At 49.1% G+C, this 13,590-nt stretch overlaps 1 protein-coding gene across 8 annotated transcripts in view; it reads right to left on the reverse strand.

Moving 5' to 3' along the window:
- Positions 1–13,590, reverse strand: part of CARD11 (caspase recruitment domain family member 11) — a 142,663-nt gene that overhangs the window by 32,732 nt on the left and 96,341 nt on the right. For all 8 annotated transcript variants that reach the window (XM_045459843.1, XM_045459842.1, XM_045459846.1 and 5 more), the window contains 3 exons: positions 5,101–5,313; positions 3,355–3,492; positions 2,015–2,340 (listed from right to left, as the gene is read on the reverse strand). In XM_045459843.1, coding sequence (XP_045315799.1) covers positions 2,015–2,340; positions 3,355–3,492; positions 5,101–5,313 — 677 coding nt within the window. The remainder of the gene's footprint in view (positions 1–2,014; positions 2,341–3,354; positions 3,493–5,100; positions 5,314–13,590) is intronic.

The following is a 13,590-nucleotide window of genomic DNA, read 5'->3' on the forward strand; positions in this document are numbered from 1 at the left end:
GCAAGATGCCTCGCAGGCAGGGGGTGGTGGCTTTAGCAAGGAACTACTGTGGCGCCCCCGTGGAACGGAAGCAAGGAAGAGAGAGGCACGCAAGGAAGCGGTCTGGGGCTCGGGAATGACCTAGGGACTCTGCCGCCCAGATGCGCTTTCACGTTCTAGGCACGTGTCTCACTATTACCACATCTCCAAGGAAATACAACGCAGGACAAAGTCATAGAAGGGAAACTCGTAAGTCGCTGCCACAGGTTCAGGTCTCTGAGCCCTAGCTATGACAGCACAGACACCTCTTCTCCTGGTCACGCAAAAAAAAAAAAAAAAAAAAAAAGTCCTCCTCGGCATCTTGGAAGGTCAGCCCCAGGGCCCGGTGCTGGGTCCAGATCCCCAGTCCCACCCAAGTGGGCATGGAGGGCTAGCACGGCGGGGTGCTTCCTGAGCCAGCCGCTTTGCCAAAGACTTATAGTGCTAGGTTTCAGCAATCCTAGGGCACAGGGGTCGTTTTCATTACTGCCGTTGACAAATGAGGAAACCGAGGCCAAAAGCCAACTCAGGGACAAAGCCAGAGGCCAGGAGTCAGATTCAAACTCAAATGTACAGGACGTCAAGGCTCACGGCTTTTGACAGAAATGGTCTACTGCCTGCTACGTCACGGACTTAATTCACCTGAATCCTAGTTCATTGTTTACTGATCTGTCTGCTTCAACTAAATTGTAAGTGACCCGAGCAGAAGTCGGGTTATTTATCCCCGTGTCCCCCCAGTGCTTAGCACTGTGCCTTACACGTGGCAGGTGCTTCATAAATATTCCGAGTCTATTTTCCACCCAGCAGCCAGAGTAATCCTTCTAGATATAAATCAGTTGTCACTCTCCAGCTCTCAATCCTTCAGTGGCTTCCCATCACGAATAGAGTAAGTTCCAAAGGTCTTACCATGCCCTTACGAGCTGGACCTTGGCCATCTCTCTGTGCCCCTTGCTCACGTGGCTCCGGCCCCTATCGGCACTCTCGCTGGTTCTCCAGAGAGCACGCCCCCTACTTGGGGCCTTTTATTTGTTCTTTGCTCTTCCCCAGGGCCTCACGTGGCTGGCTCCCTCTCTGTCCTCAGACCTCTACTCATGCGTTCCCTTCTCAGAGACCCTTCCTGACCATCCTTGTTAAAAGAGTGAGCCCCACTCCCTATCCTCACTCTTTTCTTCCTTCTTCTTAATAGCACTTATTACTACCAGCTCTTTATGTATTTGTTTTCTGATTAGCATGTGAGCTCCGTGACAGCCGGGCCTTGGTCTTGAGTTATGCATCCCTGGAAAAGAGCCTGGTGCACGGCGGCACTCGGTAAATTAAAGGGATGAATGAGTTAAGCAAATGCTCCTTCCCCTTCTCCATTTTGGAGGTAAACTCGTTAATGACATCAATCATTTGGCTCGTGGATTGTTCACCGATAAGCGTATTGACCACCCCACGGTGCCACGCTGAGCTCTGCGGATACAGCTGAGCAGAGTCTTGGTCTAAAAGACGAGGGCTCCCTCCGTCTCCTCGCTGGTTTTCCCGGGAGCCACTCACTCACAGTCTAGGCCCCTGGGCTCTCCACCTCTCCACCTCACCCAGCTTTGCACAGGACTGCAAGCACAGGTCTGCACATGCGCACGGCGGCTCTGGGCCCCAGGAGGGGGCAGGGAGCCCCAGTGGGTCCCTGTGCGCATGTCTGCACCTTCGTATGGAGGGTTCATAGGGGAGGGGCGAGGCGGAGGCAGCCCGAGCAGGGGCGGGAAGCCCCACTGGGTCCGTGTGCGCATGTCCGCACATGCGCGGGGTGGCTCCGGGCCCTGCACCGGCGCCCAGCCGCGCTGGGTAGGCCTGCGCAGGCGCACGGCGGGCGCAGGCACCCCGCCCGCGGAGAACACCGTGCCCTCCCGGCCCCCTCGCCCAGCGGACCGAGCGGCGCCGGCGGCCCGTGGGCGCCTGCCCGCACCCGCCCGCGTGGCGGCCTCGAGCCCGCGGGCCCCCCGCGCCTGCCGCTCACCTCGAGTTGGAGGTCTCGGCTCCTCATGACCGCCATGTTCTTCTCCTCGCTGAGCTGGGCGTAGCGCATGGCCAGGTTGTAGTTGTCGTCCTTCACCTTGACCAGCTCGTCGTTGTAGCTGTCGCGCTCCTCCTTCATCTTGTAGTACCGCTCCTGGAAGGTCAGCAGCTCCACCCGCGTGAGCGTCAGCTGCTTCTTCTCGTCCTCCAGCTGGCGCGACTTGGCCAGCAGCTCGCACCGCTGCAGGTCCTTGGCCTTCATCTGCTGCTGCAGCTTGATGACCTCGTTCATCAGGAAGTGCGTGAGGCCCTCGTGGCCCTCCTCCACTGCGGAGAGGTGGAGAGGTGGGGAGAGCGGAGGGGGTCCCGTTGGCTCCCGCACGCGCCGACGCGTCAGCGAGCTCCCACTGCCCCCCAGGCCCCGGGCTTCCGGCGGGAAGCAGACGGACACCGACCCGGCAGACGACCCCGCACTGACAGAACCCCAGACGGAGAGGCTTTCGCAAAGAAGAGGCGCGGGGGCCATGAACGCGGGCAGCAGGGGGCCAGATCCAGCCTGGTGGGCAGAGGGCTCGGAAGGCTCCCCGATGGTGGAGCTGAAAGGCCGAGGGAGTTAAACACGTTCTAGAAAGGCGGAATAACACTGCCAGAGCCCTATGGGGAGGACGGAGGCAGTTGGCACGTTTAGGAAACCGAAGGCAGACCGAAGTGGCTGGAGTCCGGAGAGAGGGAGAGGCAGAGCGAGGCTGGGAGTGTCGGCCGGGGCGGGAGCGCGTGGGCTTGGTGGGCCCCAACGAAGGCCTGGGCCTTTAGTTGGATGCCGTGGAAAACCGCGAAAGGTTTCCTGAGGGGAGGGCAACACGAGGAGTGGAGAAAGCAGGGAGCAGAGCGGGGATGGATGCAGAGAGTGGATGGGGCTGGAGGAGTGTGGACTGGGGTAGTGGGGGAGATGGGCGGAAGGCTGTTCCGAGAACATTTAGGGAGGGAAGCTGACGCGATTACCAAGGGCTCTGGCCCAGGGATACTGGCAAGACAGTGGGCAAGGCAAGGACCGGATCCAGGGGGTAGTGCGAACTTCTGTTCCACCCCACCAGCATTCCCGGGGGATGTTCTGTGAACACCCACGTCTCTTGGCTCCTGTTGTGGTTTCCCTGTCGTCTGTCCTTGATCATCAGGCAGAAATGAGTGGTTGACAGCCCACAAGTGCCACAGGGACACTGTCCTAACATCATAGATTCATAGCTTTAGAAGTGTCCTACCACTGGACACACACACACACACACGCATATGCGCACACACTTCCGCCAGAGTTCCAATACTCCTGATGGCAAAGCCTCTTACCCACAATGGTAGAGAATCTCCGGGTGGGCTCCTTTCCAGTCACCAGTTTGTACAGTTCTGGGTAGTAAAATTCCAGGCTCTCCAAGAAGACCACATAGCCCCTCTGGCCCTTTGTGTGCAGAATATCCAACAGTCGGCCTAGGGGGACGGAAATGGGCCCGGTGAGAAGACAAGTACGGTTCTGACTGGGCGCGGGTCTCCGTAGCCAGTCTTATCCTGGGCTCACATCCCTCAGCGAACTCTAAGAAGACAGCCTCGCCACATCCTGTCACTCTCGAGCTGTATCTGGGAGTCCAGATACCATCAATCAAAGTGCCAGGCCCTCCACAGGGATTCAGTGGCTGTTAGTTTTCCTTTCTCTAAGAAATTGGTGGAACGAGGATAAATGAAATTGCAGTTACGGGAAACCCACGGTTTCAAAGAGCTTGCCAGTTGACCGGGGCTAAAATTAACCATACAGGCCCCAGGTCTTCTGTGATTGAAGGAGGTTGGAAGGACAACAGCAATTATAGAAAATGTATGGTTTTCTGAGATTCAGAGCAGGAAGACGGATCTGTGGGCGGAGAGCTGGGAAGTCCCAGGAAGCAGGCACAGCTCCACGATTTGGGGGATTATCTCCTAGTCCGGAAACATCTCTAACCTTAATGTAATTTGCTCAGCGTTTCCGTTTCTCTCCTGATTCCACTCGTCACTTAACATTTCTTGGCCCTTCCTCAGACGTTTTATTTTCAGATAGTTCTTCCTGGGAGGTCCCCAAACTCCCTACCTTTCCCCCAGGATAGACGTGATAAATAAGTTTCATCTCATGTTAACTGATTGTTTGGTGAAGCTGCCTGGAGCATGTGTTGAGAGGGATTCTGAAGTGACACGGGAGCCCAGTAGGAAAGCAAGCTGTGATTAGTGACGTCTGTCATGTATGCAAAAGAGAGTCACAGCGTTTGAGCTACTTATCACCAGGCGTACTGTGGGGAAGTGATTTTCAAACCTTTTCAACTGTGAGCCACAGAAAGAAATGTATGTTACATCGTGGCCTTGTACATACAGGTGTTTATACACACGTGTGTGTGTGTGTGTGTGTGTGTGTGTGTATAAAACCAAAACAACTTTACAAACCTTACCCATACCTTTGAAGGATGTGATAAAGTGTCATGGACCCCTGGACAGTCTGGAAAAGTCTCAGGATGGTATTTTTAAACAGATAAAAAGGAATTGGATGATAAAGGGAATCAATTCTAATAAGACGCCGTTATCAAATATTAAATTTGCGATTCAGTAATAAAAGTGCTCCTTTGCCAATGCATTAACACCATCTCTTGGCTGGTGTGAGAACCACTATAACTTTGAGGGCGAGATGAGTGTAAATGGCGTTTTGGAAGAGCTGTAACAGCTGCAGAGAGGTATGAAGATATCTGTAATTCTTATTGTTGCCATACAGCGTCACAGGCACTGCTAATCACTACCGTGATTTACTGCCTACCTACATTCATAATTGATGGAGACGCTAAATCTCACTTTAGGCTAGTAATATAAAGATGCGACCCCCCGCCCCCCATCCAAGTTCACGGACCCTCTCAATTCTGCGTAGAGAGTTTGGTTGGGGGGACGGGGTGGGCAGAAGTCTGTTGACGCCTGTTTAAAAATCCCTGACCTGGAGACATTTGGCTTTTGTACAGCCCACTAGAGTGCATTTCCTGAAGCTGTCACCAGAGGTCGCCCCCCTCTCCCCCGGGGGGTTCCTAAGGTCACCTGCCCGGTTGATCTTGGACGGCAGCATGGGTGCACTGAGCACTTCGTCCTCATCCTGCTCATCGATGACCTTGCACTGGCGCAGGTAGGGGGTGAGCTTGGCTGGGTTGATGTAGCGACTCAACATGTGCCGGTTGCATTCCACGTTCTCCCACAAGGCGTCCTCCTCATCCTTCAGTGTCTCCATATAGTCGTCCGTCTCTGGCCCTCCTCCTTTTTTGGACGTAAGCCCCGACAAGGTTAATAAAGGAGCCTCCCTGGAATAGCTCCATGAACTCTTTTAGCGTGAGCTCTAGAATATGTTGTTGAGTTAAAAAAAAGTAGACCCAAGTACATATGGCATTTTACCTCTTATTTCGGAATGGAAAGGACACGAACGCAGATATATTTTCCTTACGTGCTACACATAAACAATGGACAAATAAGCCATAAAATTTTTAAAAAATTATTTATGGAGAGAGGGCGGAAGTTTTGCAGTTGGAGTATATCCTTTCCATCCAAGTTTTTATATCTTACTAAGAATTTATCTTCCCCCAAACAATATATACTGTTGCTTTTTGTTTTACAATTTCACGTAAAAGACATCATATTGTATGCTTCCTTGTTTCCTTCTTGAACTTGCTTTTTTCTCTCTACATCTTTTGAGATTTATCTACCTTGATACATACAGATCTAATTCATTTTTTTAAAAAAGAAACAGTTTTATTGAGATATAATTCATGTGCCATACGGTTCACCTTTTAAAATCCAATGGGTACAATCCAGTAGTTTTTAGTATATTCACAGAGTTGTGCAACCATTACAATTAATTTTAGAACATTTTCATCATCAACCCCAAAAGAAACGCCATCACCCCATTAGCTGTCTCCTCCCCTTCTCCCTCCAGCACCTGCCCCCCAGTGGGAGGCACCCACTAATCTACTTTCTGTCTCTACAGATTTATCTATTTGGGATGTTTCATAGGAGTGGAATCACACGACAGATGGTCTTCTGTGACTGGCTCCTTTCACTGAGCAGAACGTTTTCTTTAAAAAATAAAAAAAATTCATGTTTATTTTTGAGAGAGAGTGAGACAGAGTGAGAAAGAGACATAGTGTCAGCAGGGGAGGGGCAGAGGGAGAGGGAGACACAGAATCTGAAGCAGCTCCAGGCTCTGAGCTGTCAGCACGGAGCCCCACGCGGGACTTGAACCCACGAACCGTGAGACCAACTGTGAGACCACGAACTGAGCTGAAGTCGGACGCTTAACCGACTGACCCTCCCAGGCGCCTCGAGTAGAACATTTCGACGGCTCATCCATGCTGTAGCATATTTCAACACTTCGTTTCTTCCTACTGATGATTAATTTTTTATTGTATGGCCACATCACATCGTTTATCCATCCACTGGTGAACGTTTGGGTGGCTTCTATTTATTGGCTATTATAATTTAGGTTGTTATGAAGAGACATGTATGGGTTTTTGTGTAGACCTATGTTTAAAAAAAATTTTTTTTTTAACGTTTATTTGTTTTTGGGACAGAGAGTAGACCTATGTTTTTATATGCCGTGGGCAGATACGGAGATGGGGAAAAGCTGAGCCACACGGAAAGCCCACGGTTTACATTCTGAGGAACTGGCAGAGTGCCTGCACCAATTTACATTCCTGCTAGCAACGTCCGAGGGCTGTGTTACCCACATCCTTGCCAGCACTTGTGGTTGTCTGTCTTTTCACTCTGGCCATCTGCGTGGGTGGGAAGTGGTAGGTCACGGTGGTTTTCACTCGCATTTCTCTAATGACTAATGACGTTGAGCATCCTTTCATGTGCATATTGACCATCTGTGTTCAAACCCTTTGTCCATTTTTAAATTGGGTTGTTTGTCCTTATTATTAAGTGGTAGGAATTCTTTATGTGATCTGCATTAAGTCCCTCCTCAGATATGTGATTTGTAAGCATTTCCTCCCATTCTGTTGGTTATACTTTCACTTTCTTAAAGGGTTTATTTGCAGCACAAAAGCTTTTAGTTTTTTTTTTTTTAATTTTTAAACGTTTTTATTTATTTTTGAGAGACAGAGGGAGACAGAGTGTGAGCAGGGGAGGGGCAGAGAGAGAGAGAAAGACTCAGAATCTGAAGAGGCTCCAGGCTCTGAGCTGTCAGCAGAGAGCCCGACACGGGGCTCGAATTCACAAGCCATGAGATCATGACCTGGGCTGAAGTCGGACACTTAACCGACTGAACCACCCAGGCGCCCCCAAAAGATTTTAGTTTTGATGTAGTCCAGTTTATTTGGTGTATATCTAAAAGACCTTTGCCTAACTCAAGGCTATGAAGAATTGCTTCTATTTTTTTCTAAGAGTTTTATCCTTTTAGCCCTTAATTTATGCCCATGATGCATTTCGAATTAATATTTGTCTATGGTGTGAGGTAAAGGTTCAAAGGTTGCTTTTTTTTTTTTTTTTTAAGTTTATTCATTTATTTTGAAAGAGAGAGAGAAAGCGTGAGTCAGGGAGGGGCAGAGAGAGAGGGACTCAGAGAATCCCAAACAGGCTCTGAGCTGTCAGCATGGAGCCTGACGCAGGGCTCAAACTCATGAACCGTGAGATCATGACCGGAGCTGAACTTGGATACTTAACTGACTGAGCTGCCTAGGCACCCCTCAACTGTGTTCTTTTCAGGTGGATACTTAGTTGTCCCAACATAATTCATTGAAAAGATTATTCTTTCCCCATTGAATGGCCTTGGCACCTTTGTCAAAAATCAACTTGTGTTTATTTCTGGGCTCTCCCATCTATTGCATTGGCCTATGTGTCTGTTTATGCTAGCATCACACTGTCTTTGTTACCGTAGATGTGTAGTGAGTTTTGAAAAGTATGAGTCCTCTGACCTCGTTCCTTCTTTTTAACATTGTCTTGGTTAGTCACAGCCCCTTGCAATTCCATATGAATTTAAGGATCAACCTGCGAGAAAAAGTACTGGGGTTTTTGCTACTGAACCCACTGAATATGTAGATACACTTGGAGAGTATTATTATCTAACTGTATTGTCTTATGATCTATGAAGACGTGGTGTCTTTTCATTTATTTAGATCTTTCATTTCTTCCAGCAATGTTTTGTAGTTTTCAGGGTACAAGTCTTGAACTTCTTTTGCTAAATGTGTTCCGAAGTATTTTATTCTTTTTGATGACACCGTAGACGTGAACTGTTTTCTTCATTTCATTTGTGGGATGTTCACTGCTAGCGTATAAACACACAATTGATTTTTCTCTATTGATCTCTTATCCTGCAATGTGACCAAAATGATTTCTTAGTGCTAATAGTTTGCTAGTGGAATCCCTACGATTTTTCTCTATACGAGATAATGTCATCTACAGTTGGAGATAGTTTTACTTCCTTCTTTTCAATCTGGATGCCTTTTAATTCTTTTTCTTGTCTAATTGCCCTGGCTAGCACCTCCAGCACAATGCTAAATAGGAGTGGCAAGAATAAACTTGTCTTGTTCTTAATCTTAGGGGAAAAGCATCAATTCTTTTGTCATTAAGTATAATGCTGTTTGGTTGGGGGGGGTGTAAGTGTGGGGGGAGTTTAGATACCCTTTATCAGGTTGGGAGATATCCCTTACATTCCTGGTTTGTTGAGTGCTTTTGTCATGAAAGGGCATTTGATGTTAGTCCTTTTTCTGCATCCATTAGGATTGCCATGTGGCTTTTGGTTTTGATTCTGTTAATACGGTGTATTACATTAATTGATTTTCAGGCACTAGAAAAACCTTGCATTCTTGATATAAAGCCTACTTAGTCATGGTGTGTAATTATTTTTATATGCTGTTGGATTCAATTTGGTAGCATATTTTTGAGGATTTTTGCATCTTTGTTCGTAAGAGATATTAATCAGTAATTTTTTTTTTTTTTTTTACTTGTGATGGTTTTGATATTGGGGTAATACTGGCCTCATAGAATAGTTGGGAAATGTTCCCTGTTTTTCTGTTCTTTGGAAGAGTGTGTGTGAAGAGTTTTCTCCTTTGTTTGGTAGAATTCACCAGGGAAGACATCTGGGCCCAGGCTCTTCTTTGCAGGCAGGTTTTTGATTACTAATTCTTTACTTGTTACAGGTCTGCTCAGATTTCCTGTGTTCCTTGAGTCAGTTTCAGTAGTTCCTGTCTTTGTAGGTATTTGTCCATTTCATCTGTTGTCTAATTTATTGGAAACAGTTGCCCATATTACTCCTTTATAGAGTTTTTATTTATGTAAGGTTGGTAGTAATGTTCTCTCTTTTATCTCTGATTCTGCTAATCAGAATCATGTTCTCCTGGAGCTATGTGCCCTTGAAACTCTAATGAGGGATGTTTTGCCTTAATTAGGGGGAACAAAGTAAGTATTTTAACATCTCACTGTCCTTGCCATCATATTTTGAAACCAGGGCTTCTCTCTTCTCAGTTCCTGGCCTGTCATTCTTATGAGAGAGAGAGGCAGAGAAAGAGAGAGAGAGAGAGAGAGAGAGAGAGAAGGGGGGAGGGAGTGAGAAGCAGAGGGGGGAGGGAGAGAAAGGATACAAGGGGAGGGGGAGGGAAAAGGGGAGGGGGAGGGGGAGAGAAGGGGGAGACCTCTTCCTTTTTCCCTTGGTCGGTCTAGCTAAAGTTTGTCAATTTTGTTATTTCAAAGAACCATCTTTTTACCTGAAACTAGTGTAACATTGTGTGTCAAATATTCTCAAATAAAAAAATAATAAAAAACAAGAAGAACCGACTTTTGGTTTCACTGCCTTCTCTCTATTGCCCTCTAAGTCACTTATTTCTGTACTAATCTTTATTATTTCCTTCCTCCTGCTTACTTTTAGTTTGCTCTTTTTCTAGTTTCATAAGGTGAAAATCTAGGTTACTGACATCTTTTTATTTAAAAAAAAAATTTTTTTTTTCAACGTTTATTTATTTTTGGGATAGAGAGAGACAGAGCATGAACGGGGGAGGGGCAGAGAGAGAGGGAGACACAGAATCGGAAACAGGCTCCAGGCTCTGAGCCATCAGCCCAGAGCCCGACGTGGGGCTCGAACTCACGGACCGCGAGATCGTGACCTGGCTGAAGTCGGACGCTTCACCGACTACGCCACCCAGGCGCCCCAATCTTTTTAAATAAAAACACTGGGGCTACGAATTTCCCTTCAAGCACCACTTCAGCTGCATCCCTTACGCTTCGGGACGGTGCGTTTTTATTTTCATTCACCTCAAAGTAAGTTGTCTAATTTCTTTTCTGATTCCATCTTTGACCCACTAGTTATTTAGGAATGTGATGTTTACGTCCCCCCGTGTTTGTGAATTCCCCAAATCTCTTTGCTATTTATTTCCAATTTAATGCTGTTGCGGTTGGAAAATGTACTCTGTATCATTTCAATCCTTTTAAGCTCGTTGATACTTGTCGTGTGGACCAGTGTGTGATCTACCTTGGACCGTGTTCCAGGTGCGTGCTTAAGAAGCAGGTGTCCTGCCGCCGTTGGGTGGAGTGCGCTATGGATGTAAGTTACGTCTAGTCTGTGCACATGGTTGTTCGAGTCCTCTGTTTCCTTGTTGGTCTTCTAGCCAGTGGTTCCATCCGTTATTAAAAGTAGGGCATGAAAGCCTGCGACTATTCAGTAAATTGTTCAGTTTGACTGTTTTATGTATTATTCCATTGCAAAAATCTGCTATAATTTATTTACCCATTTCTCTTCTGATAAATGTTTAATTTTCCCCAATGTTTTACGTGGACGCTTGGCACTGTTTGTAGGAGGAAACAATGGAAGCATCTGAGACACTTACCGGTAGGTACTCCACAATCCTTTTGTACTATTGAGTAACATCTTTAAAAAAATTTTTTTAACGTTTGTTTATTTTTGGGGGAGAGAGAGAGAGAGAGAGAGTGCGAGCGAGCACGAGCGGGGGAGGGGCAGAGAGAGAGGGAGACACAGAATCCGAAGCAGGCTCCAGGCTCTGAGCTGTCAGCACGGACCCGACGCGGGGCTCAAACCTGCGAACTGAGACATCATGACCTGAGCCAAAATCGGATGCTTACCCGACTGAGCCACCCAGGCGCCCCCCAATGGAATAACATTTTAAAGGGATGTGGTGACATAAAAACATTCTAAGACATACTGGGTTTTTTTTTTTTTTTTTTTTAAACATTTATTTATTTTTGGGACAGAGAGAGACAGAGCATGAATGGGGGAGGGGCAGAGAGAGAGGGAGACACAGAATCGGAAACAGGCTCCAGGCTCTGAGCCATCAGCCCAGAGCCCGACGCGGGGCTCGAACTCACGGACCGCGAGATCGTGACCTGGCTGAAGTCGGACGCTTAACCGACTGCGCCACCCAGGCGCCCCCATACTGGGTTTTAAAAAGGCAAGTTTCAGGGGCACCTGGGCGGCTCAGTCAGTTAAGCGTCCGACTCTTGGTTTTGGCTCAGGTCATGATCTCGTGGTTCGTGGGTTCGAGCCCCACGTCGGGCTCCTTGCTGATGGTGTGGAGCCTCCGTGGGATTCTCTCTGTCTTCCTCTTTCTGTCCCTCCCCCAACCCCTCTCAAAATAAAGAAATAAAACTTAAAAAAAAAAAACAACAAGGCAGGTTTCAGAATACATACATGTGGTATAATAATAGTAATAAAAAAAAATTGGTCTTCGTCCTGGCTCCTGTCGCAGGCTCCCAGGACTTGTGGAACCCTCTGAGTGATGAGTGTCCTCTGATGGTAATGAGGTGACTCCTGGCTAAGGGGCCCCGAGATACCTTCCAGTGGCGGCTGGAGGCCAGGAAAACCATGTGCTTAGAGGGCTGTGACTTTCAGCCCCACATCCCTACCTCCAGGGAGGGGAGAGAGGCTGGAAAATGAGTTCAGTCATCAGGAGTGAATGATTTAATCAATCATGGCTATGTTAATGAAGCCCTGTTAAAAATCCTTCAACGGTGGGGTTCAAGGAGCTTCTGAGTCGGCGAATAAATGTGCCATCTGGGGGCGTGGCACACCTCAACCCCGTGGGGCAGAGGCTCCCACACTCGGGACCCTTCTGGACTCCACCCTCTCTCGCCTTCTCGTGCTACTCTTTGCACCCCTTAAACCGTAATAATAAGTATGACGTCCTTCTGGGGTGTGTGAGTAATTTCAGCAAAGTGCTGAACCCGACAAGGGGCCACGGGAACCCCGGATTTGTGTAGAGCCACGTAGGTAAGGCTCCACCAAGCAAGACTGATCCTACGGGTGTGCGCGCGTGCACGCAGAGAGAGGGAAGGGAGGGAGGAAGGGAGAGAAAAGGTTCCAGAGAATCCGACGATACCGACTGCATCCCGGAAGAGGGAGGCAAGCTCAGAGGTTAGGGCTCACGCATACCGTCTTAGTATTTACAACAGAGCACGTATGAGTGCGTTACTTGTACGGTCCGGGTGAAAAAAAAGCGAACAGAGACGACGGCCACATGAGGCGCGGCAGACACATCAATGTCCTCTGTTTGCCCCCCACTCACGTCTCAGAGGACCACGGCGCTGATCGCTTGTTTGCACCAAGTAAGCCCTCTGGCCCACGGACTGACCTGCCTCACCGAGGACCGGTCCACGGGCTGGGGGTGTCATGCGGGGCCAAGGAGACAGGGCAGAAGGCGGCGCGGGCGTGAGCAGAGCTGGCTCGCCGTGGGGCCAAGGCGCGGGCAGCTGGAGGCCGCGGAGGCAGAGAAGGTGAGGCGGGCAGAGGGGGCCGGTCCGCGGAGCGAGGCCTTGGGGAGACGCCCCCTGGGCCCAGGAGACACGGCAGGAGCGGTCTCTCTCCTTCCGGCCCCATCGGCCTTGGCCGCGTGTGCTGCCCGGTCCCTGCCGTAGGCCCCTGAGAGTCTCCCCGTGGATCAGAGCTGCTGAAAGTGGGGGTTCCGTATACACAACCCGAAGAATGCAAGGGACTGTACCTATCTGAGGTCACAAGCAACCGCTTTAAGCTAATTAAAAGCGAGGACCCAGGGGCGCCTGGGGGGCTCAGCCGGTTAAGCGTGCGGCTTTGGCTCAGGGCGTGATCTCATGGTTTATGAGTTCGAGCCCCGTGTCGGGCTCTGTGCTGACCGTGTGGAGGCTGCTTGGGATTCTCTCTCTCTCTCTCTCTCTCTCTCTGTCCCTCCCCCACTTGTGCTCTTTCTCTGTCTCAAAGTAAACAAACTTTATTAAAAAAAGCGAGGACCCGGTCCCCACTCTGTCCAGGGAGCTTTCCACAGACAACAACCCTGGCTTGCAGGCCTAAGTCCCGACTGCTACGAGCCCTCTGGCCGATACGGAGCACGGCCAGCCGGGCCACGTGGTGGCCTTGGGGTTTGGTGCCACGTGACCGGGCCCACCGCAGCTGCTCACCCTGACCCACAGTCATACGACCATCTCTATTCACAAAGCAGAACGTACTTACCTAGCCTATTTTTAAAGACTCAATATCCTAAGCACGCGATTCGACACATTTAGCGAGTATGTGGCAGCCACTGATGTTGTCCACCCGTGTCCCCCCACCCCTCCTGCTTAGAG

The sequence above is a fragment of the Leopardus geoffroyi genome, chromosome E3 (assembly GCF_018350155.1).
Source record: "Leopardus geoffroyi isolate Oge1 chromosome E3, O.geoffroyi_Oge1_pat1.0, whole genome shotgun sequence".
Classification (NCBI taxonomy): Eukaryota; Metazoa; Chordata; class Mammalia; order Carnivora; family Felidae; genus Leopardus; species Leopardus geoffroyi.